Here is a 26,536-nt window from a genome sequence, read left to right on the forward strand (position 1 = left end):
TTTGGCAAGGAAAGCGTTTTCTGTTTGAGGCTTCCCATGGCCTGTCACTAGGCCCTGGGGGGACTTCTGCAGAGCCGGATTTGGGATTGGTTGCGGGGGAGGTGGGCGGAGCGTTGTCTGCTTTGGTCCCCGCCAGTGAGGGCTGCCCCCTGAGCCTGTGGTGACCAGCCCTGCCCTTCTTGCGTGGACGGACTCCCACTGATCAGCCTGCTGGGCTTCCATTCTGCAAGGGAGGAAGGCCAAGGAAATTGTTCCGGGACCCGCAGTATTCAAGGGGAGGGGCTGTGCAATTGTTTGGAAGCTGTACCCATGTGGGGGTTCCCTGATGGACAGACAGACTGGGACAGGGGTGGGGATGCAAGTGGGGTTGTCACTACGGGTGGGATCATGCTCTTTTAGCCCGTTCCTGGAAAGGACGAGGCTGATGGCAACGGTTTACCGTTTATTAAGTGTGTGCCACGTGTCAGTCCCTGGGCTACGTACTTTGACATCTATATTCTCTAATTTTAATAACCCAGCCGACGCCAGGTATTTCTAGTTCCATTTGATGGATGAGGTAACTGAGACTCTTGGAGATGAAATGACCCCTTCCACACCTTACAGTTAGTGAGTGTGGACCCAGGCCTTCGGGTGAATTTATTGGTCCAACAAAAATTTCCCATTTGACTCCTTTCCTGAGCAGGAGGGTCTTTCGTGGCTCTCTCCTTCCTAAATCTGTCACCCCCCCCCCCCCCCAGCATATCCACACTGTTCCCCTAAAGCTATTTGAAGGAAAATCACAGGCCATAAGAACATTCCAGTAATCACCACGATGCGATTCTTCCAGAATGGCCTCCAGTGTGAAGCTGACTATTTCGAAGCGAGGCCTCGCTGCTTGCCCAGGAGGTAGGAGGGAGACTGCTCTGAGTCCCCGCTAGTGACCCAGGCGCAGTCACACGGCAGGGGTTTGGGACAGGAAGGGCCGGCAGGGTCTTTGGCCGTTTGTTTGCCCATCGGCCAACCCTGTGGAACAGGAGCAGATCAGCCCCCCCCTTTTTCCTTGTCCCGGGTGCTTCTGGCGGTTTGCCCTGGGTCCTACTAAAGGTCAGCCTTTGGGACTGTCCCTTTGATATCTTGTCAAGATTTTTTCCTTAGCATTTCTGATTTGCGATTGGTCAGGGCCCACCTGCATAGACTTGGGTACCGGGGGCTCCTGCAGCTGGAGCCGCAAAGATGACAAATGCATACCCGGCCTTCCTAGTGTCAGGGACTAGGTAAGAAAAAGAAAGGGGGGAAAATCCCCAGGAATGAACAGGCAGAAGCAGCAATGCGCACCCTTCCTCCAGCCTCCGCTTGGAAGGGTGTCCCCGGGTGAGACGGGGCTGGGGAGGAGCCCATGTCGAATGCAAACAGCTCAGTTTGGTGGTTTTTTAAAGAAGTCAATGCGTGGTTCTAGCTCGCTGCAGAGGGGCAAGGAGGCTGGCCGAGCCTGCAAACTTTGCCCTGGGTCACTGACACGGTGTGAAGACACCCAGGGTCACCGGCGTTTGGCAGCGGGGCCGGGGTGGAGGGAAGCTGTGGAACACTCTGCTGGAAGGAGACAGGGCAGCCTCCCCCTTGCCGTCCTGGTGCGGTGACAGCTCCCAGAGGCGGCAAGGATGGCGGGACCGTTGGTATAGCACGCTGTTCAGACGGCAGGGTAACTCCTGTGGCTTCTTTGAGTTTGTTCCTCCAGACACGTCTTTTGCGATTGTCCTCTGTGCCGGGTTCTGTGGGACTAGAACGGCAAGCGAAGAACAGTCTCGGTCCTGCTGAGTGGGGGACACGGGCATTTGTCACATGACTGCAGCAACGGAGGCCCGTTCCCGTTCCAGGGAAGGTGCTATGAAGGAAGAACTTGGTGTGGTCACAGGGATTTGGGGAGCCCCACGGGGGCCGGTGTGCTGGGGTGGTGGCCGGGGTGGGAGAGAAGCCTGAAGGGCTAGGCCAGGCCGGGCTCGTGGGGTGGGGGTGGGGCCTGAGCCATGTTAAACACTTCTATGGGAGTTCCCATGAGGCTGGACTTCTAGGAGGTGGGCGCCCACCTTGATTAGCAAGCAGCCCACTGCTGCGTTGGCCCTGGTCGGCACCAGCCGCACATGCCACTTCGGTTGCTCGGTGCCCAGTTTGAGAAACGGCCGGGGCCTGGCCACACTGCCCTCCGCTGTCACTTGTTACTGAGAGGTCCCCACCTTTAAAGGCACGGCGGGCGAGCAGGCAGTCAAGGGCAGCCCACACTTGCGTGTGTCCCTTCAGCCTGCTCCTTGACCGTCTCTTTCCTGGGGCAGCAGTTTCTTGCCAGGCCAGGGAGGTGGCCCGCGGGCAGGGTGGTGATAGCCTTGGTTTCAGAATGGCCGGGCACGCCATGGCCGTGGGCAGCCAAGCAAGATGCTTAGGAGCCGGCACTGCAGAGCCTTCTGAGCCAGAGCGGCTCCGCGGCGGTCTGGAAAGGGGCTCTGCGAGAGCTGGGGGCTCTCAGAGTTTGTTTGTTTCTCCGAGCTTCTGCCTCTATGCAAATATGCGGCTTAGGCAGCGGAGAAAGGTTAGCCCTGGTGGCGCCTATCTTAATTTGGAATTTCCTGAATTAATGGGGTTTCGGTCCTCCGGCTCAGGATTCCCCCAGGGGGAATTTTTCTTTTCTCTGCAACGCACCCGGAGAAAAGTGATCCCGTGGCTTCGACCTGTCTCTCTGGGCCCTTTGGGGCAAGGCCAGCTGGGAATGCGGCCCTCTGCCTGACTCCGACGTTCGGACCCCTCTGCGAGAGGTCCTTGCAGCTGCTTGCCAGAGACCCCTCGGGCGGCCGGCTGTGCCTTCAGCCTGAACGCCCGCTTGGCGCGGAGGCCAGGCCGAAACTCGCGGAGGCCCGAGCTGCCAAATCAAACCCATTCAAATGAGGAGGGCCATCTGTTTCTCAGCATCCAGCTGCTGTCCCTTCATTTGCAAATGGCCGCGAAGCCGCTGGGGGACCTGTCTGGGGACACATCTGCCAGCTCTGAGTGAGTGTCGGGACTGGGGTCCTGCCGAGAGAAGAAAGGCTGAGCCCTTTAAGTAAACTTGCTGAACAATACGCCCCAGAGTCCCCCCAGTTGAAAAAGCCGGAGGCAGCCTTGCCCTCCTGGAATAGCGCCCCCCCCCGCCCCCCCCCCCCCCCCCGCTTTCCTTTTCTCTTGTCCCTGGGGCTGCTTTAAAAGTATCCATTTATTGAGAACATTCTTACAGAAGAGAGACCTGTTGCATGCCTTGGGGAAGATGTTGAATAGGATTTGGACTTCGATCTGACCTTTATGGACTTACAGGGCAAATGTATCCCACTGAGTCTGGACTCTTTATTTACTGACTTTAGAGAGAGAGGAAGGAGGAGAGACACACAGACGGACATTGATTTGTTCTCCTTACTTATGCATTCATTGGTTGGTTCTTGGATGTGCCCTGACTGGGGATCGAACCCACAACCTGGGCACACAGAGATGATGCTCCAACCCACCGAGCAACCAGCCAGGGCTGTGGGCTATTTATGTCAGTATCAGGGAGGCCACCTGGTCCCTGCAGCAGCATCTGTGAGCCCCATTAACGCTAAGCATGGAGAGGCCCCTGCAAACGTGCTCCCAGAATGTGGTCAGGCTGCTGGTTTTGGGGTGCGCGCTCTGGACAGCAGGCTGAGCCCCCGACTCGCTGCAGCCCAGGTCCCGAAGCTCGTGGGTGGTATGACGTGCCCTGGCCACCTGCCCTCCGGGGTTGGGTGTCAAGGTTATCCTCTGCATGCTCTGTGGGGCTGTGATAAGCTACCCCTGAGCCCTGCCGGGATCTTGTTCTCAGGGGAATTCTGTGGGGGTCACCATGCCCCGCGTACATATACTATCAGGTATCTCGGATTTGTGGGGTGGATGAAGAGTACTTGGTGTTTAACAAGCCACAGGCCTCGTTCCTTACTAAAGCAAACAGGTGTCATAAATGGGTGTTGATAACAATGAGTCTCACAAGATTCTTGGGTGTTTAGTTCTATTTGGGAACATTCCAGAAATCACCACTTAGGTAACGTACATATATTTGATGTGACAGATTTGTTCATTTGAAAGAAACCCCTGTTTTAAAGTCAGAGGAATGCAAATTGAGGTTCCCCTGTGGTCGGGGAAAAACTGACTGCTGACCAGTTAGTATTAATCCGCAACCCGCAGACAGAGCCCCAGGCCTGCAGGCAGGCAGGGGGCCCCTGCAGAGGCGAGGGGCGCTCTCTCCCAGATGTACCTTCCACGGGACGGTTGCCAAAGGCCTTCCCAGGAGCCTATGCTTTTGTCCTTGTGGTCACCTTGACGGGCAGCAGGCTAGCCCGTAGGTGTTTTCCTGTTCTACAAACCAGGACTCGGAGGCTCAGCGATGTGAAGGGGCCATCCAGGTTGTCACGGCTCATCACAGCCTCTTGTCCTTGGGTACTGGCGCTGACCTTCATACACTGTGACCCTTGGACCAGCATAGACAGAAGCGTTATCTGGGAACGTGTGGGAACTCCAGCGTCCTGGGCCCCACCCCACTCCTACCAATCCAGAAACTTTGGAAGCTGTGTTTAAACAAACTGTCCAGGGGCTCTTCGTGCAAAATGAAGCCCGAGGGCGCTGCACTGATCTCTCCCGCGCCCCCTTAGGAAGGTCTCAGTTGGAATAGGTGGGGGGCTGAGGGGAGAAGGCTGGGTTTGGCTGTGTATGCGCTGGATGGAGAGACAGGGAATCAGGACGTCTCCCAGAGGAGGCGACATCTGAGCTGGGCTTTGAAGGCTGAATAGGAGCCTGCTAGGCCGAGTATCAGAGCAGGAGGTGCTGGTGGAGGGAACAGTGCTCTGCGGACAGGCCAGCCTGGGCTGTGAGGGAGAGAGGGTGGGGATGGATCTGGGGCCAGCAGCAACCCAGGCCTTAGTGTGGGTTGTGATGCTCTGGGTTTTGCCCTGCCAGCCTGTGGAAAGGTCTGTGCCCCCCCTTTTTCAAAGTGGTTAGATTTGCTTTTCAGACAATCACTCTGGTGGTCCATGGTGACGGGTCCCCTGGGGTGGACCATGGGTGATGGGTTAGGGGCTTGCAGAAGTCGTTCGGAGAGGTCGTGGAGGCGTAGAGCTGCTTCAGAGGTAGAATGAATAGGGCCCGGGATGTGGGGACTGATGGGATGGGAGGCAAGAGGGAGAAGAGGGGCTTCAGAGCCGACTGGGAGCTTGGGTTGGTATTTCATGCAGACTCCAGGAAGGGGCCGGAGGAGGAGGAGGAGGAGGAGGAGGTTGGAGGTCACTTGTTTGTTTTGGATCAGACTCTCTGTAGACATCCAGGTGATACGTTCCCTTGGGCAGGTAGAAATATGAACCTGCAAGCAGGGACCTGAGTGGCATTGACTCGGAGGGGGTGGGGAAGCTGCAGGGACGGAGGAGGAGATCAGTATGTAGGGAAAGGGCTGGCAGAGCTGGGGTGGAGTTCTGAGCACATCCACAGATACAGGACAGGTAAGGAGGCTCCTGACGCCCAAGGAGGCCTCCATGAATCGTTCCTGTTCATAAGCACATGCACACGCATGCAGAAAACAGAACCACTCCAGGTCATGAAGCGCTAAACTCTGTGTTGCGGCCCTAGAACTGTGACGGAAGGTTCCTCTCTCCGGACACCCCCATCCTTCCCTGTTGAGAAGGCCGGCAGGGCAGCTTTTCTGTCTCCTGTGCTGAGCCTGCTGCCGCTGAGGACGAGTGATGTCAGCGGGGAGTCTTCCTGATGCCTGGTGGGTGTGCTGGGTGCTGTCTGTGCATGAGCTCATGTATTCTTCTTCCTGGCTTGCAGGCGAAGAGACAGGAGGTGATTAGAAGGTCGAGGGGCTTGTCCCAGGTCACACACTTTGTACGTGGCCCCTTTGGGACTCGGGTCTGTCCTAAGTCTATACTCTGACGTCCCAGCCCGTCCTTGCCTTTCCTGAAGGGTCAGCAGGGAGGGACCCGGAACGAGCCTGGAGCCCTCACGCTCCAATGTCCACGAAGGGCCCAGGGAACAGCGGTGAGAATCGAAGGGGCATCTGCTGAGACGCCACAGTCCCCGCAGCGAAGGGCCCCGCCATCAGAGCTCCCGGGGCGAGGAGGTTTTTGAGGTAGCAGTCACATTTTCAGAACCGGAGGTCACCTGTATTCCATTTACAGGTGCCACCTCTGCAAGGCCACCCTTGACCTTTAAGATGGTGTTGATGAAGGTCAGGCAAATCCTCTTCATTCCTTTGACTCCCTGTGAGGCCCAAGCCCCGCCCCCAACTGCCTTGCTGGTTGGGGCACAGAAAGAGAGTCCCAGTGGCCCCTGTAGGTCAGCATTTCGATGATGGGGTGTCCCCTAGGATGTCCTGAAGTTCCTGAGAAGGGGCAGCTTCCTCCGCCCTGTCTGGTGAGCGTGTTTCTAGAAGGCAGGGGGCTCACGGCCTGGGTGAACAGGCAGCCAAGCTGGGGGGCGGGCCCCCGTGACAGGACGTTCAGTGCCAGGCTCTGCGTCCTGGGCGCCGGGTCACCGCATGGCCCGTCTCTTTGGGAAACGCTCTGCGAACAAAAGGCTCAGTTTTGAAGTCCCGCTCAAGCAGAGCGACCGACGTCAGGGGATTTACGCAGGTGCCGTTCCCTCGCTACCTGCGTCCTGGCGGTCCCGTGGGAAGTTTGCTCTTGTGAATCCGAGGGTTGGATGCAAGCATCGTGACCAGAGAGAAAACCTGCCCTTCTGTGGGCGCATTCTCTCTCCCTCCTCCGTCTCCCTCCCTTTCAGAGAACACAACAAAGAAAACCTAAACCCTCAGAATCCAGGAGAGGGCTGCGGAGAAAACAGGGCTTGACTATTGGGTGACTCCCTCTTACATGAGTGCATTCTTCCGCCCTGCACTCTTTCTGCGTCTGTCTTTTCTCTTTTCAAGCCTGAGGAGCTGTTGGCCATGGTTCTCAAAGACAGACCTAAATTATATAAGGGGCGTGCCTAAATGTATAATTTGCGATGGTGACCATATTGGAAACATTAGCTGTTATTCCATCTGATCATCAGGAATGTGAGCCGGGCCGGAGTGTCTGGAACAGTCAGGCTACTGTGGCAGAGGTAGCTGTTAGCGGTGGTTACGGCCCCGTGATCCTGACAAGGGGACTTTTAAGTCCTGACATGTGTCCACAGGACGTCCTGACAACCGGTTGGGGAGAACGGGATCTGCAGTCCGTCGCGCTGACTTTTTTTGGTCCCGCATCTTTATGCTGGCAGTCCTTCTCGAGGTAGAGACCTTTCATCTTTTATATTGCGCTGAGTATTTGTGGGCCCCCCCCGCCCCCCTTTAGGAACAAGTAGTACCTACGCCTTATAAGGCCGCCGTTTGATGTTCGGGTTTTTTTCCTCCTGCGAGTCTGTTCTTGTAAAGGGGAAGCTTTGAGGATGTCTGAGCTGAGCCAGCCAGCCCCTGTCGCTGTCCTTGTCTGTGTGTCTGCAGAGCCCCCGCGCCAGGGCACACAAGGACTGTCCTTCCTGCCTTGCTGGTGGGGACCTCAGTACCTTTCTCTCTTTCTGTTGGTACGTTTTGATGCCAACTAGACTGAAAAGTGGGGGTTCCTCTCTTCCCTAAACCCTGACAAAACATAGACAAACTGCTGTAATGCCGGGTGTCTGTCTGTCTGTCTAGACTCCCTTGATTCCACGGTTACCATGTACGTGAGGGTTCTGTATGCCCCTCCTGTGGACAGAAAAATTCTGACCAGGACTGCGGCGTGGCCCCGACAGGCCGCCCTGAAGAGCAGGAGGCTGAGTCCAGGTTAACCGGAACAGACAGGATCAACCGCCACTTACTTGCCGTGGGTTTTGTGTGCTGTGACATTTCGGTGCCATTGGCAGCTTCATCCTGTGTTCCTTCTGTCGGGACGTTGGCAGCCCCATAGCAGCGCTGTTTATTTCTCTCGTACCGCGTGGCAGAATGTCAGGGAGGGCGCCTGAGCGGCCCCGCCCCAAGCGCCCCGTTCGAGTTCCCGTGGGAGCCCTGCGCCGTGCCAAGAGCCCTGCAGCCCACACGTACACCTGCCTGGCGTCTCTCCCTCCACCCTCCCAGGCACCCATTTCTGGGTTTCTCTCTTTCTCCCTTTCTTCCCATTTCTGCAGGAATGTGTCGAGGGCTTGAATACCCCCAAGTCTCTGACAGCAAGGTACTCTGGGGGCTGTGCTCCAGGGGTGACCCCACTCCATCCTTGAAGCCGGGGTCCCCATCTCTCAGCTGTGATTAATCTTGACATTTGAAAAGACACCGTCCCAAGGAAACCCCAGAAAAGGCGTAATTTGTGAAATGTGATACAGTGCGTTTTCCCCTTGGCACCAACGGCTTCTTTCTTCCTAACAGTTTAAATCTGTCGTCCGCTCCCCGCGCAATGATTGGACAGGCAGGACGCGGGGTTCCCATCTGTTCTCTGTTTGCATTTGGGCGCCATTTCAAAAACCACACGGGAAAAGTTTATAGGCAAACATTATAAAAAGTGACAGTCTGAAGTGCTGCTATCGCTGGTTTGGCAACGCCAAGTGTTACCTGAAATAGCTCACTGTTCCAGCTCTCCCTGGCGCGTCCCTCGTCTCAGGGCGACGTTGGTGAGGTGTGTGTCTCCAGCCTGATGTGTGCAGTGATGTCGCATAAGCCGCAGCCTCCTGGGGGTCACAGGAGCCCCCCTGTTAGGTCCCTGCTCCCACACACAGCGAGGATTTGCTTCCCTGCATTTATTCACCGAGAGGAAAACTCGCGCAGCTTGTCGCTAGTGCCATCAGTGTGACGTCACCCCGAGATGCAAGGCCATGGCCTCTTCTACCCTGATCTGTGAAGCGACCTGTTTGTTCGGCCATTTTAGGTTACCAGTGACAGGGAACGTCCAACACCCCCGTGCATGTGTGTTCCAGCTCTCTCGCTGCTTTTCAAGTTTCGGTTCATGCCACGGAAGATATGTAGGAACATGTTTCCTGTCTGTCTGTGGCAGCCTCGGAAACAGCATTTGATGTACAGCACAGTGGCTTCTAGAACCTTCCCTCCTTGTGCAGGAAGGGCGGTGGGAACTGTTGGAAGGCATGCTCCATGGGGGTGTCTCCCCGCTCCCCCACCGCGGAAAGGTTAAAAGCGTGCCACAGCACCAGGAAAGAAATTAATCCAGGAAATGGTAATAATGGCCTAAAAGGTATTGTGGAAAGCTCCCAGGGGGTCCTTTGCTCTGTGCCAACTGCTGACTCTTCCAGAGCAGGTCGCGCTCAGGGGTGAATGGAGGTGTGGCACCAGCCTGTGCAGCCGGGAGACCACCCACGGCCGGGAGGCTGCTGGGTCCGGCAGACGCGCCTCGCTGATGGCAGAGGGGGGCTGGCGCACCGCGCAGGCAGATCCCACTGAAGGGTCCAGGCGTCCCCTGAAGGATCCAGGCGCGGGAGAGAAACCAAAGCTCCCAATGGCCTCCCTGGAGAGGCAGGGGACAGGACCGCCCCCGCGGAGCTGTCTGGGTTCCAGTCCATTGTGGCCTTTATTCTTGGCGCCTTGGCCTGAGTTGTCTTTGAAGCAGGAACCTGCAGGGTTGGGTGGCCTGGGAGGGGACTGTAGTGGCGTTCTGCCCCTCCCCTCATGTGCCCTGCTCACCCTTTCTGACTCTGTCTCCTCCTTCTCTTCTTGACACTGTTTCTCCTTGGCCTCTTCTCCTTTCCCCTCCTTTCTGCTGCTTTCAATGACCCATTCGCCCTTCCTCCCAAGATGGCCCTGGAAGTCCTCCTGAGAGACACGATGACATTGCAGGGTTCCTTCTGCTGGCGCTCACCAGGGACTCCGCAGACCCCCGGATAGGCCTTTTGTGGGATGGTCACTTAGGCGAGCGGAGAGCATACGCTTTGTGAATTTACTGCCACAGCAGTGCCTGGCTTCACGCTCCGGATGGCTCGGTTTTGCGGATGAACATCGTTATCTTACCGGTGCATTTTGGGGAGTTATTCACTATCCTTGAAGCTTACCTTTCTAATCGGAAAACTGGGTCACAGATTTGACCTGGTTTGACTGGAAATAAAAACCACTTTTAGTACATCAAGCCAGCTCACTGGGCCATTGAGATGGGAGCCCGCCAGGAAGATGGTTTTGTATCAATAGATGTACAGATCCACGTCTTCTCTGATTATCCTCTGAAAGCAGGGTGAGCTGCTTCAGCCTGGAAGAATGACAGCGATAGTGACTGTCATGAGCCCAATGGGTCCTAGTTTGGAAGATGAGGTTCATGTTGGTGGGCTAGTTGGGTCCTTCTAAGAGGACGTCCCTGTCCTCCTGTGCCAGCCCGCAAGGGCTGGTGCCGTCTTGGCGACGCTGGTGCAGCATCTCAGGCACACTGGTCTCAGCAAGACGGTGGTTCACCTGTTTCAGGCGAAGGTAGAGAGTCTCAGTGAAATGCGTTCTCTAAACACAGAGACATCACAACGCCCCCCTTTGTTGGGGGAGATTTTCCTGCACCGTAATTGCAAGCGTCTTGCGTCCCTTTTATGTTTTAAACAGTCTTCGAGCCTTGTACTGCCTCCGCGGCATAGGACGCGGCTTCTCCTTGTGTGAAGGCCAGGACAGCGGCAGGGGGGCTGTGCGCTCCCAGGCTGTGCTGTAGTGGGGGGGTGGCAACGTTGCTGTGGACGTCCCCAGCTTCCCTGCTCAGTGCTCGCCTGGTGGCCAGTTCTGCCTCAGAGGAAAGCAAGTGCCGTAACATTCTCGGTGACTTAATAATCACGTAACGTGGTTTTAATAGATATTGTTTTATGACCCAGGCTAATTACTGTCAATTCATTCTAACATTATGGGTGCTATTTCCATAATTAGCTGTTAGAAATGGGGGGCCCAAATGACATCTGACCTTTGCTTTAACCAGCTGTGGAAAGGGCTGGACCAGGTGGCCTTCGGGGCCGCGTCACTTCTGCTGTCGTAGGGATCTGTGACTCCAGGGTGCTGGGAGATGGTCTGAGATTTGGGGTCACACTGATTTCTTTTTTTCTCTGCCTCTTAGATCTCCTGCCGTTCCGCCCGTTTTTCTTTCCCTTTCCCTTTTCTGCTCAGTATCCAGAGATCAAAATGTATCTGTTCCTCACTCAGTTCATTTGCATCAGGACGTCAGCAGCCTCGGGGGTGGCGGCCCGAGGACCTTCCAGCTGAGGTCCCAACGACATCTCTCGGAGGGCACTTTGCTCCTCACTTCTCCTGAGAGTAGCCTTCCCTGACCACCCAGTGTGGAAGTTGGCAAACTTCCTGTCCAGGGCAAGACCGTGAATATTTCAGGCCTTTGTAAGGGCCCGCTGGCCTGTGCCATTGTGATGCAGCAACGGCTCCACACAATGACAACGAACAGGGTTCCTCAGGCAAACAAATGAGCCTGGCCGCGTGCCCGTGGGCGCGGGGGTAACCTGCCAGCTCCTGCTGTAGAAAGAGCCCCCCGCCCGCCATCCCCGTGGGGGCTGCTGTCCTGCTCTATTGTTCCTGAGGCCTAAGACCACCTCACATACCTTCTATTTTTGCAGATTTTATATTTACTGTTTGTCTCACTGCTCCCCCCCCCGCCCCCCGACCGGAATTAAAACTCCTGAACCTTAATTTCAGGGATTGTTAAGTCCAGGAGCTGTATTTTGTTCCTTGTTGCTGCCTGACCACCTGGCCCATAGTAGGTGTTCAGTAAATAATTGTTGAATGAGAAAAGCGAACTTGAAACTTAACCAGCTGTCCGCTGGGCTTTCTGCCCTTGTTTGGGGGCACGTTTGTCCACGTTAAATTCGACGTCTGTTTTCTTCCTTTCGTTTACGCTCATGCTGTGTTCAGCACCTGGCCCTTCTTGGGTTATATGCCTTCGGGGGTGCCCCTTGGAGAGCCCTGGCCTTCCCGTGCTGGCTGTGGGTGGTGGCGGCCAGGAGCATTTCTAGCGCCAGGTGCACGCGGCCTCGCTGTTCCTTCAATGGTGGGGCTGACATGTGAAGCGACTTGGTTTTGTGAAGCGATCTTATTTGGGAGATTTGTGCAGACTGCACTCAAAGGGCAGAACAGTTGTGATGGTGCCCAGATTTGGAGCCATCCCAGAGCTGGGAGGCCCGTGTGTTTCCCAGGCCTGGGACTCCGGGAACCATTCACAATTCTCACCTGCAGGAATGAAAGCCGACAGATTCACGGACGCTCCCAGGACCCAGCCAGTGGCTCTGGCTGTTCCCCTTAGAGGCTCACGGTCTCTTCTCTCTTCTGCGCGCATGGTGCCCTCCTGCCCTGCACATCTGGAGACTGTGGTTATGTTCAACATAGGCGACCTTCCGTGCATATGCCAGGGGTGGCCCTGGGGGAGGGGTGGGGAGCATAGATAGCCACAAAACCTGAGCCCTCCCTCTAGGACCTTGGTGTCCCCTCCGAGACAGGAAGGTGGTGACCCCCTACCCTCCAGGTCAAGGTGCCCGATGGCAAGCCTCAGCCGGGATGGACTGTGGGATCTAGGCTTTCAAGGCCGAGTTGGGTTTAGCAGGGAGGCTAGGAAGGAAGGAGGAGCCCTGGAGCGACAACGGCAGAGACCCGAGGAGGCTGGAACCCCGGGCGTGCGGTGGGGGTGGGCAGGGAGGGACCCAGCCTTCAACGTGGCGTGTTGGCATGCAATGCCCAGGGGATTTGTTTCACGGGCCTTTAAGTATGACGGAGACCAGCTCTGGGCTGTCCGGCCCATTTTACCTCCTGTTTTTGGTGTTAAGGGCTCCAGGCTTTTATCACGTTAAGAAAAATCGTTTGTCCCAGCTCACCCAGCACAGAAATCTTTCTTCAGTCCAGCCACGTTCTGCTTGGAGCCTGAGAGCTCGTGAAAGCTCAGGCGGCCGTTTCGTAGAAGGACCCTGCCATTTGTTTTACGTTAAAAGCGTTTTAAGAAGCGGGGCTTTGTGACAGCCAGCAGGTGCGTGACTGTGCGTCGAGCAGTCGTCCAGTCACGTTGGATGAAAAAGTTTGTAAAATGCACGTCCTCACACACGAAAAAATGCCGCACTAAGGCCATCTCTCCAGGGTCACATTGCGGGCAGGCTTTGGATGGGGAGTCCACTTAGACGTTTTATTGCGCGCTCCCCTTCCATGCTGGGTTTGGGGGGGGTTGTGGTTACAGCTGGACGGTGTGTGGCGACTCAGGGGGGCAGTTTCTGCTGGGTGCTTCCTCTGGCTCCCGTTTCAGAGACTCAGCCCTGGGCCCAAGGGCCGGGTCCTGTCTACCTGGGGCTGCAGTGGCGGGGGAGAGGCCAACCTGCCGGGGCCGTTTGCAAAGCAGGAACTGCTCTCCTGGGAGTACTGGGGCCTCTACTGACCTTTGTTGGACGTTCTCTCCTTCTCCTCCTTCCCATCTGTCTCCGCCTTCTCTCCCCCACCTTTCTGCAGAGCCACCAACCAAATACCAAATCTCCCAACCAGAAGTTTTCGTGGCTGCGCCCGGGGAGTCGCTAGAGTTGCGCTGCCAGTTGAGAGATGCTGCCAGGATCAGTTGGACTAAGGATGGGGTACACTTGGGGCCCAACAATAGGACAGTGCTTATTGGGGGACACTTACAGATTAAAGGTGCCGCGCCTAGAGACTCCGGCCTCTATGCTTGTACTGCTGCTAGGACTGTAGACAGTGAGACTGTCTACTTCATGGTCAATGTCACAGGTGAGTCGGCCTGCGAGCCCTCTACTCTCTCTTCTCTGTAGCCATTTTCTGGGCCAAATTTTATCGGGCAGGTGAAATCCTTGTGGGATCTGCTCATTGGGTGCCAGGCACAGAGCTTCATCGTCTGGTATTTATCTGCTTTGAAGTTCTTCCTCGGGACCTGGTGTATCAGAGTGGCCGGTTATTCACAATGACGGGATTCTCGTGTGCCAAGTAACAGTTTTCTTTTAAGACAGCATGCTTTTCTGTAAGGACCCCTCCCCCTCCCCCCTGCCCCCAGCATCCTTGGCATTTAGAATATAGGATTGACATTTGGATGCTGACGATTTCCGATTCCTTTTATTAAAACTTGAGTTTCCTCCCTGCGTTTTTCTTTCATGCAGGAGGGCGGGGCTGCACAGGCCTACTTCTCGGTGGCCGAGGTTAAAGTTTTGCTTTCATAATCTTAGTAAACGGTCGGGAGGCCACACAGGGCTGAGTTTTCCTAGGGACTAATTCCCTCCTTGAAAAGGGGGACCCTCGCACCGAAAGGTTTTGCTGGAAAGAATCTTTGGATAGTACCCAATCTGCAAATTTGCTGGGGACTTGAATACCATATGCAGCTTAAAACCCAGTTTCTGTATATCCAGTTTTGTAGAATGTTTATAGTGTGAAGGCCAGAACAACATTGAGAGTCATACTCTAGGCCAACTGTCGCCAGGGAGAGAGAATTTAAGCTGCGAAGACCCTCTTAACTGAACACGGTCTCAGACTTCGTGCGTGGGTGTCTGGGTTGCTGCCGTCCCGAAGGACCGAGCTGCGGGTGACGGCAGCCTTTTGCTTGGCGGGAACGCAACCATCGGTATGTTCTTTTGCGTACAGATGCCATCTCCTCCGGGGACGATGAGGACGACACAGACGGCTTCGAGGATTTTGCCAGTGAGAACAGTAACAACAAGAGTAAGTAACAGCCGTTGCCGAGAGAGGAGAGCTGGGCGGGAAGCCCCGCCCCCGGCCTGTCTTCTTGTCGACTCTTCGCGAGGCTCTGCCCTTGACCCTCCCCTCTCTCTGCTGTGTCTCCTTTCCCGACTTCCAAATCTGAGAATAAACCAGTGTAACTGTACACCCTTCTCTACTGCTCGTTTGTCCTTTCTTGTCATGCCAGGAAGCCACTCTCTTTTGAACACAGTGATGACTTTTCTTGGTTTTCTCTTTCCCTTTGGTTTCTCACTATTTGGAGACATAGCAGAACCGCATAACATCCTGGTTTTCTTCATAACCATCAAGGGTGCTAGGCTTACCCTGGTGGTTCTCAGCTGGGGGGGAGATTCTTCTTCTTCTCCCTCCTCTGGGGACATTGGGCCATTCTTCCTGGGAGACATTGGGCCTCATTTGATTGTCATGATGGGGGTAGGCGATGCTAGTGGCGTCTTGTGGGTAGACGCCAGAGGTGTTGCTAAAACATCCTAGCATGCAGAGGACAGCTCCCTGACCAAGAATGATCTGGGTGATGTTGAAGTTGAGAAGCCATGGCTTTTAAAATACCATTGCATGCTGAGCAGAAATAAGGAAAGTGTGCCTTACCTGGCAGATAGAAAAGGGGGCTAATGAGTGCTGTTTGCTTATTTAAAGACAGTTAATACCAAGCATTGACCCACAGGAGGCCTTTCCTTGGTGAGTAAGAACGTGGCCACTCAGTACTCGCAGTCTGGGTTCAATTCCTGCGCCGCCACTTCCAAGTTGGGTGACCTTGGGCAAGTCGTTTAACTTCCGTGCCTTAGTTTGTCCAACTGTAAAATGGGAATAGTAACACCACCTGATGGGTTGTTATGAGGATCAGGTGCATTCACATCTCTACAGTGCTCAGAAAAGTTGTTGTGAATGTATGTTCAATAAAGAAGATAACATACAGAGTTAGTTTTATTTTCCTATAAAACACAGCTGGAATGTTCCCAAAGTGATGTGATGTTTTGTTATGTCACTGGTGTTCGTGGCTTAGATTTATATTCTGCATTTTCTCAAAAAGATTTTATCCAGTTTAACAAAGTTAAATAAGGCCTAAATGATAAAGACAACCAGTTATTAAAACAGGCCCAGGGTTTTCTAGAAGAAGAAGAGAAAATTGTCGTAATGTGTTTCTTAAGCGGGGAATTGGATTTGTCCCTGAGTCTCCTAGACCTAGCAGCTTGGGCAAAAAGGGGACTATTTTGGTTCATATACTCTTTACCTTCTGGCGAGAGAAAGCTTGGGGTCTGCTTCGTTGGCATGCATCACCTGAGAACTTACAGAAATGAAAATTCTCAGGCCCCACCCCAGGCCCACTGACTTAGAAACTGGGGGTGTGAGTCTGACGCACACTGAAGTGGGAGGACCACTGGCTTTGGGGTTCCCGTGTGCTCATCTGCCTCAAACAGGAGTGCACTGTTAAGAGATGTTGCTCATAAAACAGTGGGTAAGAAGGCCAGTGCAAGCGTTTTCCTCCGTGATCTGTACCAGCCTTCTAATGAGGTTGTTATGGTTTAATTATAAAGCCCTGGTGCATCAGAAGACATCCCTCGCTTCTCATCAGGGCTTTGGCTCCGGCGGGGGAGGCGGTGGTGACGGGGCCCTGCTCTGGGCAGGTCCTGGGCACGCTGCTGGCTCCGTGAGTGCCCCCAACAACCTGATAGGGTGGAGGGAAGAGTTACTCCTGTTGGATTGAGTGGAGATTCATGAATCAGGGAGCAAAAGGCAAAGCTGCGGTTCCCTTGCGGGCCTATTGCGTGTCCCATCCTAGCGCCCCTTGTTCGTTCAGTACCCCAGGTGATGATGGGGTGGAGCGCGGAGCTTGGCACTGCCGTGGATGGCTCTGGAGTGGTACCCGCACGTGGGTGTCGCTGCTGTCACTTGGAGGACATCAGATTCTGTCAGCGCGGTTGTGCTTGCGTGCCTGGGAACTGTGAGCCAGCACCATGCCTGCTAGCACTGATCAGTGTCCCAGAACAATACTCGGGGAATACTAACAGGTAACAGCAAGGCAGTGGTCACATAACAAGGAGACCGGGCGGACAGAATCTCTGTCTCCTGATTCAGAAGGATTACCGGCCATAGACCTCCGGCTCCTCATCGCCAACACCAGCCCCGACGCCCCATGCCCGGGTGGAAGGGCCCAGTAGGGGAGTGTTCCTTTTGGTGAGTGCCAGCCCTCATGGCACGAGTCCCCACGCCCTCACCTTGAAACCAGGGTGCTTTGTAATTAGCTCTCGAATGACACCAGCTCTGCCCCGAAGTGGGTGCTCGGCGCTGATTAAGGGCCGGTGTTAGCTGTACCGGGGAGATACCACTGTCAGGAGCCGCCTCTGCATGGTGCCTGTGAAACTTTAGACGTGATTTAAAGTGATAGCAGTCCGTAGCCGCGACTCGGCCTCTGCCATCTGTTGGTGTGACGGGGCTGGTCTCATTCACAGGTGCAGCCTGGGGTGGCGCAGATTTGGCAGCTGCGGCCTGTGGGGACAGCAGAATGCCATAACCGGGGCAGTTGGCAAGACGGGGGAGGGGATGTTGCCATTGAAACAATTTTTGCCACCTCAGATGTCGAACGCCTGACCTGATTAATAGGGAAAATTGTCAAAGCACCGAATTCTTTGCATCTTCAGCCACCTGGAAAATGCCCGGGTGTCTCCAGTTTGATTCCTTTGGTGCCTTCTGATTATCTGGAAATGCCACGGGGGCGTGTTTGAACATTCCTCTTCAGCGACATTCACAAATGATGCCCCGGTGACCCTGTGCTGACAGCGACGTTGCTGGGCTTTTCGGAAGGTGTTTTCTGGGTGGATAGATGGTCAGGTCTGGATCTTGTGGCTTAAAAACACCCTGCAGGTTATTCCCGCTGCTGGTGTGCTCGATTATTGGTTAATTTGTTTTGTTCTGGTGGCTAACTCTAAAAAGGCAAGCTTCCCTGCCTGGTAGAGGGCTTCTTAGGTTCTCTACAGAGTACAGAAAGCGTGGTGTAACGGCAGAAGTTAAGGCAGGCTTGTCGGTGTGTGAGCACCAAGGCCTGAATTGATTCGGTAGGAACGTTTGGCGATATTCAGGTTGATCGTACGAAACCCAGGTCAAACCTGTGCTCCTCTGTGGCAAGTTTCTTCATTTCCATAAGCAGATCGAGCTGCTTTTGAATATCGTGTTCTGTCTCTTACTGCACGTGCGTTGTCACGTGGTGTTTCAGACCTGCCTTCCCAGGGGGCTGCTTCCGGTGGGTGAGGACCAGCCTGGGGGGTGAATAAATACTTTGTGGAATTACAGTCTTCACATGCATCTTTTAGGGATCTCTACAAACAGGTGTCTGCATTAAGACAATAAGCCCGTCCACAATAATTCTCTGCCAAAACTGTGTTGTACTTTGAAGTGAGTTTGGAAACTCCTCTTACTGGGACCCCTTCCTGGACACTTCCAGTGCCCTTCAGCACCATCTAAGCTCTGATGTGTCCCGTAGTTAACGCATCTTTAATTTTGTCCTTTCTCAAGGTTTTCCAAACCGATGGACCCCAAGACCCGTTTTAACATACAGCGTCTGTCACATCTGTTGCATAGGCTTTGAAAATGCGCGTGTGCGCTGATTTAATTGATCTGACTTTCCCCACACTCTTAACTTCTTCAGTCCCAGGTGTGAAAGGCATTCTCAGGTCCTATTCTAGCAGCTGACTAGCTGATGACCTCACATCTTACTGGTGCTAGACACGTCCCTGAGCAGAACAATCCTGTGATGTCATTCCAGGCCTGGCTGCCAGGAGATGACGCCACTATACACAGTCCCTTAGTGACACAGCCTTACCTCGGACAGAAAGTCGCCATTTCAAATTCTAGGTTTTGAAATGCATCCAGGTGGAGGGTTTCAAAGGTTCTGATTTTATACGTTAGCAGAGGAAAAGCGTAATTTAACGAGTCCTTGTTCTAGGTATCGTAACCGGTTACCTGGTAGCAAATAAGTAGACACGTATGTCCATTTGGGGGGAGTGATTTTTATTACCTCCAACTTGTGTGTAAGTGGGTCATGCTTCTGAAGAGCTTGAGACTGCTCTTGGGAAGGTATGATTGACAGAAAGTTCAGGTTGGCTGCTGAACTCGAGGGAACTGGGAGTCCCATAGCCATATCGAGATTCTTGCTGCTGGAGCAGATCTTTCTATCAGTGGAGAGAGAGACGAGGTAATTTCCTATTTTGGCTTCATACCTGTCGAGACCTGTGGCAGATGCCCATACCTGTGTCAGGGAGAAAGGTAAATTTGTTTGGAAGAAACTAGGCAAAAGGAAGGTTCTTGGCCTGAGATTTCAAATTCCTTTCATTGATTAATCTGCTGATGATAGTTGATAGTCACCTTTGCTCTAATTGGGATTTTCACTTGGTAGATATCATTTCTAAGTTGGCAGATGTTGGTTTCTTAGTTATGTTTAAGTTTCCAAGAATTAAAAAAAAAAAAAAAAAAAATCAAAACCAAAGTGCACAGGCTTCCGACATTTTTTTTGAAATTCCTTTGTGTCACGGGAAGCTCATCACTAATTGGTTTGGGTGTTTCAGCTCAAAGGCCAGCTCTGGGGTTCCATCCAGGAGGCTTGAGTGAATAGCTCTTCTTTCTCGGGCTCCCCTCCATCAAACAACATCACCAACAACTGGAGGGTTTTCTTTTGAAGGCAGATCCTGGAAACTCCCAGGGGACGACTGGTCTACCAGTTGTCGTCGTCGGCAGCCGTCCGTCTCGAGAGACGATGGTGTAGCTTCTTAAGTGTCTATCTGCACCGCAGAGAATGGCTGTGCAGTCCGACTCGGGAGTGACACGGTATCTGTCTCCTCCCGTGTTGAATCGACATCTTGCGATGACGCTGGAGTGTCCTCTCCAGTGAAGCTGAAGCTACAGAGCCTGGGCAGGGTGATATGGAGGGTCTGCTGTTGCCCATGCAGCAGACCCCCCCTCTCTTCGCAGCTGAAGGGTCCAAGGGAAAGACGGAGTCAATACAGCTTGGCTTCAGGTGCGCCGCAGGAGTTGCCGGTGTTGACTACAACGTCAAACCGCCTTAGGGACTCCGGCTCCGGATTTTCTGTCGGGGTTTACTCCCTTAGCCTTTCCCGTGAAGAGGTATGCCGCAAGGCAGCGGAGGTTTTTTGGAGTCAGAGTTTTCCTTCTCTGATGTGTCCTGACTGGAAGATCGAACCAGCGACACTTAGCTCGCAGGCCGACGCTCAATCCACTGAGCCAAACCAGCCAGGGTGGTCTACCAGTGGATCCCAGTATTTCACAGGTGGGTCACTTGCCTGGCTTGTTGGAACGCTTTTCCTGTCAACTGTTTCCCTGGTCAGCAAGTTAGTTCTAATGAGGTTCCTCAAACAAAGCAACTCCCCCCCATAATTACACCCGCACTCACATCTGCACATTTTGTTAGATGTGTTCTCTCTCCGTTGATGAAAAACCAAACACAAGTGAACTGCAGTCTGATGCAAGGATCAGGGTGGGGGGCTCCCAGGCACAGCCCACCCCCCTGGGGGTCAGAGCATTCAAATGTCCTGATTAGGGATATTTTAAAAGCCCTAATTATAGACCTAAGACAGAGGCCTTAGTGTGGGGTTTTAGGGAGTTTGTGAGACTTAATCTAGGAGCTGAAACAGGCTGTGTTTTTTTTAAGCTTTTTTTATTTTTATTTTTATTATTTTTATTTTTATTTTTGCATCAATAAAAATCCAGTTGGCAGTCATCAGCGTCCACAGCTCACGTAAATCTTGAACTTCTGACTTAATTACCATGGGAGAGTTCAAAGGGCAGCCCGGAGTGGTTGAAAGAGCGCTGCTCAGGGAGCTGGAGACTTGGTCTAGCCCCAGCCCGGCCTCTGGCCGGGTGACCTTGATCAGATCACTTAACCTTTTGGGTGACATTGATCACATCAGCCGTTGGGCCAGATGGTCACTGAGGTCACTTTTGGTACCGTGGTAATATGATTCCATGTTTTCCTTTAAACTGCTGGGCTGGATTCTCTTTTTTTGAGTTCAGAGAGAGAGAGGCGACCATAATCCTTAGATGTCAGAACTGGGACAGGGAGGGGATTTCGTAGGGGTGGGCTCAGCAGCCTGTGTTTTCTCATCGAGTTTAAACTGCAGGGTCACAATGAATCCTCTAATCCTGCCATTTGTTGACAGAATCAATATCTGTCCAGAATATAGATACCTGGAAAGAATGTTAGAACTGGGAGGGACCTTATCAAAACATTCAGTTCAACTCCCTTATTTTATAGCTGAAGCTTTTAACAGTTGTCCATCTGGTCCTTCCATCTGTCTGTCTGTCTATCCATCCATCCATCATCTGGTCCATCCGTCTGTGTGTCTATACATCCATCCATCCATCCATCCTTCCATCCTTCCATCTATCCTTCCGTTACTCCACAGGCTAAAGTCAACTCAAGTTGTACCTGCCAGGTACTCTACTCTTGTTGGCTAGCAGACATTGGAAGGACATTTTTCAGCATGGAAACCACCTGGTGATGGAAACTTATATAAATAAAGGGGTGGCCCCACAAAGGAACGATGAATCATCCCTGTGGGATGGAGTTTATGTAGAAAGTCTGTGAAGTTTCTCTCGGGTTGTAAATCTCCTGTTTAACCAGCCACGTCTTAAGAGATGTTCTTCATTCTTATCAATATGCAGTAATGTTTCAGTATAGAAAACGATAGTGGTTAGGTATACTGTACCTCGATGATAGGACTGATTGATTTATTTTGGCAGGTTCTGTTCCTTTAACCACATTATTAGTATTTAGTGACTAAGAGCATCGCTCTTTTGCTCCATATTCCATCAGAAGAGCTGAGGATGCCAGAGCAGAGGGGGCCATAACCTATCCTCTGGGTCCACTCGTTTACTCCTGATTTGGTGCTATTCATTTTCATGCCATTGGAGGTGGGCCTCACGATTCCTCCTCTGTTAAGTGGCTTTAACCCCCTCCTCGCGTATCCCTGAGGTGAGACCAGGGAAGGTGTCAGAGTGGATGCCATGCATTTCTGTCAAGCAACAGGATGGGGCCTTGGCTTGCAGATTCCTTTTAAATACAGTTGCTGAGTAAACACCTGTACTGAGCACCTTCTGTGGGCCGAGGCCATCTCTACCTTTGTAGGTCATTGATTTAAGCGAGTTCCTTCTCCTGCTAACAGTTACGGATGCCGTTCTCCGGCCTCGGTAGGAAAGCGGCCTCCCCCGGCAGAGGAGTTAGTCAGGAGCCTGGCCCTTGTTTCTCGCCCACTGCCCTCTGTTTTGGGGGAGCCCTGGCATTCCCATGTGTCCAGGTTGCTAAAACAGCCGGAAATATTGAAAATGGGAGGCGTTTGCCGAGGACGTAAGGCCGTGGATGAAGGAAACGCAAAAGCACTATTCCTACAGTGTAATTGTTTTTCTAGACCTTCCAGGTTCTTCAAGCTTCCCATCAAACGACTTTGTCTCAGGAAGAGCCATTGTAAAATAACAAAAGAATTCCATCCCTTCAGCATCGTGCCCATTAAAACAAAACACCTGTGAGCTTGACTTCTTAGGAGGGCCTCGTGGCAATGGCCCATTGTGCCTGTGTGACGTTAGCGCTCACCCAGAGTGCGGCTGGACCTCACTGCCACACAGGGAACCTTGAAGACCTGGCTTGACAGTCCTTTGCTTAGCCACAACTTAGCGGTTCTTCAGGGGGAGAGAATGCTGTGGATTCAGGTTCGGAGCGACAGCCCCGTCGCCGGTCTGCTTCTATGATACTTTCTTGATTAGAGGAGGGCCCCGCGCACCCTGGGCCTCTGAGACAGTGGCCCGGCAGCACGGTGCCAGACCCTGTGGCCCGGCTGTGTGGCCTGTCTTGCAGGAGCAGCTCTTCTAGGTGCAATTGTGATCATTGAAATTTCACCCCTGGGGAAGTGGCCACCTGCCAGAGATTCCAGCAAAATTCTTTCGCCCTCGTCCTTCCATCCTTCCGCAGGTGCCAAGACAAAGGTGCTGGTTGCCAGGTGCGTGCGGGCCCGTGGGATCTGGGTGATCCTGCGTGGGTTGCAGCCTCACCGTCGGCTCAGCCCAGCGAGAGACGGACAGAGCAATGTCCCCAGAGCCTTTGGCGAAATCCCACTTTTGGACGTTTTAGGGAACATCCGAATCATGCCTCGTGGTCTGCAAGCATCTATCTGTTGGTTTCTTTTACGTAGAAAAGAAAGGACAGTCCCCAAGAGCAGCTCCGCTCGGGCTGGTGCTGTCTGTAAGCACTGCTGCATGAATATTCAACTGAATCACATGAATGTGCTTTTGTGTTTACTTAAACAAGTGACGTGGGTACAGACGCCTGAGGCGTGCTTTCTGGTCCAGGTCAGACTTGTAAAAGTCTTTGTGTAGCGACAAAGCTCATTATTTATTTTGGGTTCCTAATGGTTTCTTGTTAGTGGCCGCGGCTATGGGTGGGTTTTCCTAAGTAGGACCTTTGAACCTAAAAGGTGATTGAGATGGTCTCAGTATATGCCAGGCCCGGGGTGTCTTGTGATGAATCGGAATCGAGGACTCCCCAGGGAACCCTGCAGAAGAAGAGGTTGTGTTTAGGGGCGTTTGACTTCCGAAACCAAGGGCTACCGAGTTGCAGACGTGCCTGCATTCCGAGGAAAGAATGCAGCCCCAATGCCTTCCCCCTCGGGTCCCCTCGCCCCCTCCCTCCCCCCGGCCTTTCCCCCTCTGGTATTCATGAGTGACCAGTTCTGCCGCGCTTGGCTCTGTCGTGGGCCACGCGGATGCCCCCTACAGCGTAGGGGAAGAGCATACCGTGTGCCCTTGTTAAGAAACCCCAGCTCCACCTTTTTTTACAGCAGGTTCAAGAGCGGGGCGGGGGGCGGTGAGGCAGACGGGGGTAGGAATTTTGGATGTGGTTCTTCTAGTTCCTTATTCTACCGCGAAAGCCCAGCTGTTAAGCGAAGGGGATCATTAAGCCCCAGAAGCGAGCTGAGCCACCCGCAGAACAGAACAGGAGCCCTTGCCTCAGTCCCCCTCAGAGGCAAAGCCCCCACCCGGACCCCTTCTGCCTCTGGTTTGCAGAGCATGTGTGCTGTTGCTCTGTCTGATCTTCATCAGAGAGAAGCAGTTCCGAATCCGCCTCCTGGAATGTCAGTGCTCTGGAATGCTCTTAGAACATTCAAGGCCTCGTTAACGGATGCGTTTATGGGGATACTGGGATTTTGGTTACCTGCTTGCTAAGACAGAAGCGTCCACCTGAGAAGTGAAATGCTGTGTGAGATTTCAGTGGCCGTTCTGGGCGGGACTAAAGGAGGCTGCGTGCTTTCAGCCCGGACTCGAGTCTCACACATCAGAGCGGTTGAAGGTGTGGGTTCCGACAGCCGTGGAGAAGCTGGTTCTTGCCAGCAGGGAACCAGAGTGGGGGGCGAATACAGTGGGCTCTGGAACCCAACTGCCTGGTCTCAGACCCTGGCTGCATCTCTTCCTGGCGTCATGGTATTGGGCAGATTACTTCACGCCTCTGTGCCTCAGTTTCCCTGTCTGCAAACAGGGATCGCAGTATTGCCTTTCTTGCCAGATTGTTGTCAGGTTAATGTGTCAAACATGTAAGAGCTTTTAGGGCTGCATTTGTCAAGTAAGGGACATTCAGTCAATAGTGGCCATTAGCCGGTGTCGGCAGGCAGGAAGAATTTACGGCAGTGCCCCAGGTGCCTGCCATGGCTCTTGTGTAGATAAATTGTCCTTCATTGGGCAAATTTAAAAACTTCCCTCTTTTCTTGAGTTTAAAAAATATCACTCATACCTGTGACTTGAAGGGCCATTTAGGTTACAGTTTTCCATTTTATCTGTAGCTGCCACTTAAGTTATCTGCTTAGACATGCAGTCAAATGAGGGCTTCCACAGCTGCCGTGGGAGAGGAAAAATACATTTTTCCATTAAAAAAGTTACAATATATTTAGCCGGGCAGGTGATGGTGCCTCCGAGAATTTTCTCCGACCAAGATGATGTTGTTCTACTGACGGACCTTTGGAGTGTAGCCCCAGGGGATACGTGGATGAGGGTTTTAAGCACCGCTTGTTTTTACTGCTGCGTAGATACACACGGTCCTATCCTGGGTGTGGCCATCTGCAATGTTACATTTTGAGAGGACTCGGCTGTTGTTGTGTGTTGCCACTGTGTGTATAAAGTAGCCCTATTCCAACACGATTCCACCCACATTTAACTCCTGGCCCTCGGAACAAGGCGGAGAAGGTGCCTCCGCGCTCTTCCCCCAGTGAATAGACACAAACTAACAAGCTGTCCATTTCCAGGACCTCCAGTGGGATCAGATGTCAGGATTTTCTTTTTTTTGCTAATGTAAAGCTTACCCCGAGGTGTGGAACGTGTCGGATCGTTCGCGTACAAAATCAAACGATCCTACGTGCGAGGAGTTGGATAGCGGAGCTCGAAGTCCTCTGTCCAACGGCACTGATGTTGTTTTCCAAAACAGGAGCCCCGTATTGGACCAACACGGATAAGATGGAAAAGCGCCTTCACGCCGTGCCTGCAGCCAACACGGTCAAGTTTCGCTGTCCAGCTGGGGGAAATCCAACACCCGCGATGAGGTGGCTGAAAAACGGCAAGGAGTTTAAACAGGAGCATCGCATCGGAGGTTACAAGGTAGACTTCTGCTTTCAAAATATTCTTTGTCTTACGCGTTTTATTTATCCATGTTGTAGGTCGTCAGAAGTTAAGCCCTCGAAAGAAGTTACACACAACCCAGTGATTATCATAATTGATCATTTCCGTGTTTGCTGTTTCTAAGAAAGTTAGCTTGGACGTGCGTGTAATTCTCAAGTACAATCCCCATTTGCATTGTTCTTTATATGAGGCGCGTTTAATAACAGAAGGGTCGAAAGTTGAGGGTCTGTTTTCTATATGCTTTATAGTCTATAAAACTGAAACTGCAGCAGAATTTGAGGGGCGTAGCGCGGTTGCAGTGCTCGGGCAGGACTGCGGGAACAGCAGGCGGACCGGGATCGGAGACCGGGGAATGGGGCCGAGGTGACAGGACCAGTCTCCCATCCTTCCATCTTCTAGGATTCTGAGCAGCCCATTCCGGGCGGCGGTGAAATGTAGTCTTACCACTCCCTCGCTGCGGGGGGATGGAAAGGGACAACCGTCCCCTTGAGGGGAGGCCTGTGGACGCCCTCCAGGCCTCGGTTCACCATTCAGCAAATGCTCATTGAGCGTCGTCCCCTGGGGCAGGCACCATCGGAGGTTCTGGGATAGCACAGGGCCTCCGCTCGCGGGGACTCCCTGTCCAGCAGGGAAGGCAGACAAAAACGCCGAGAGTCAGGACATCGATGTGGGTGAAGTCGGAGGTGCACGTTGCCCCGTGGACGTGTGGGGAGAGCTGACGTTGGCTCTTTGGGAGACTCAGAAAAAGGGAGGGATTCTGGGATTGGAGGAAGGATGTCTCAGAGGTAGAGGTGCGGAACTTCCAAATTATTTGGTAATGGAGAGGGAGGACCTGAAGAATTTTGCCCTGGCGGGTGTGCCTCAGTGGGTTGGGTGTCGTCCTGCGAACTGGAAGGTCGCTGGTTTGATTCTTGGTCAGGGCACATGTCTGGGTGGCGGGTTCGGTCCCCAGTTGGGGCGTGTAAGAGAGGCAACTGATCCGTGTTTCTCTCTCCTGTCGAGGTTTCTCTCCCTCTTTATCCCTCCCTTCCCCTCTCTCTAAAAAGAAAAAAGAAAGAATTTATTACACGAGGAAGACTTCAGGAACCGTATGGAATTCTTTGGTGCATTTGGCATATGCATGCACATGTCACCTGTTGCTGGGTAACAAATGACCCCAAGACATAGTGGCTTTAAACAGCCATGCTCATTATGTCACGCTTCTGTGATCAGGGATCCTGGCGTGTCTTA

At 53.2% G+C, this 26,536-nt stretch overlaps 1 protein-coding gene across 16 annotated transcripts in view; it reads left to right on the forward strand.

Moving 5' to 3' along the window:
- Nucleotides 1-26,536, forward strand: part of FGFR2 (fibroblast growth factor receptor 2) — a 97,925-nt gene that overhangs the window by 10,572 nt on the left and 60,817 nt on the right. For 6 of the 16 annotated variants that reach the window (XM_090278766.1, XM_090278753.1, XM_090278752.1 and 3 more), the window contains 3 exons: nucleotides 13,403-13,669; nucleotides 14,531-14,608; nucleotides 25,116-25,285. In XM_090278766.1, the coding sequence (XP_090134892.1) occupies nucleotides 13,403-13,669; nucleotides 14,531-14,608; nucleotides 25,116-25,285 (515 nt within the window). The remainder of the gene's footprint in view (nucleotides 1-13,402; nucleotides 13,670-14,530; nucleotides 14,609-25,115; nucleotides 25,286-26,536) is intronic. The other 10 variants (XM_090278757.1, XM_090278760.1, XM_090278758.1 and 7 more) reach the window with 2 other exon arrangements.

The sequence above is a fragment of the Furipterus horrens genome, unplaced genomic scaffold (assembly GCF_987537825.1).
Source record: "Furipterus horrens unplaced genomic scaffold, mFurHor1.1.pri manual_scaffold_5, whole genome shotgun sequence".
NCBI lineage: Eukaryota > Metazoa > Chordata > Mammalia > Chiroptera > Furipteridae > Furipterus > Furipterus horrens.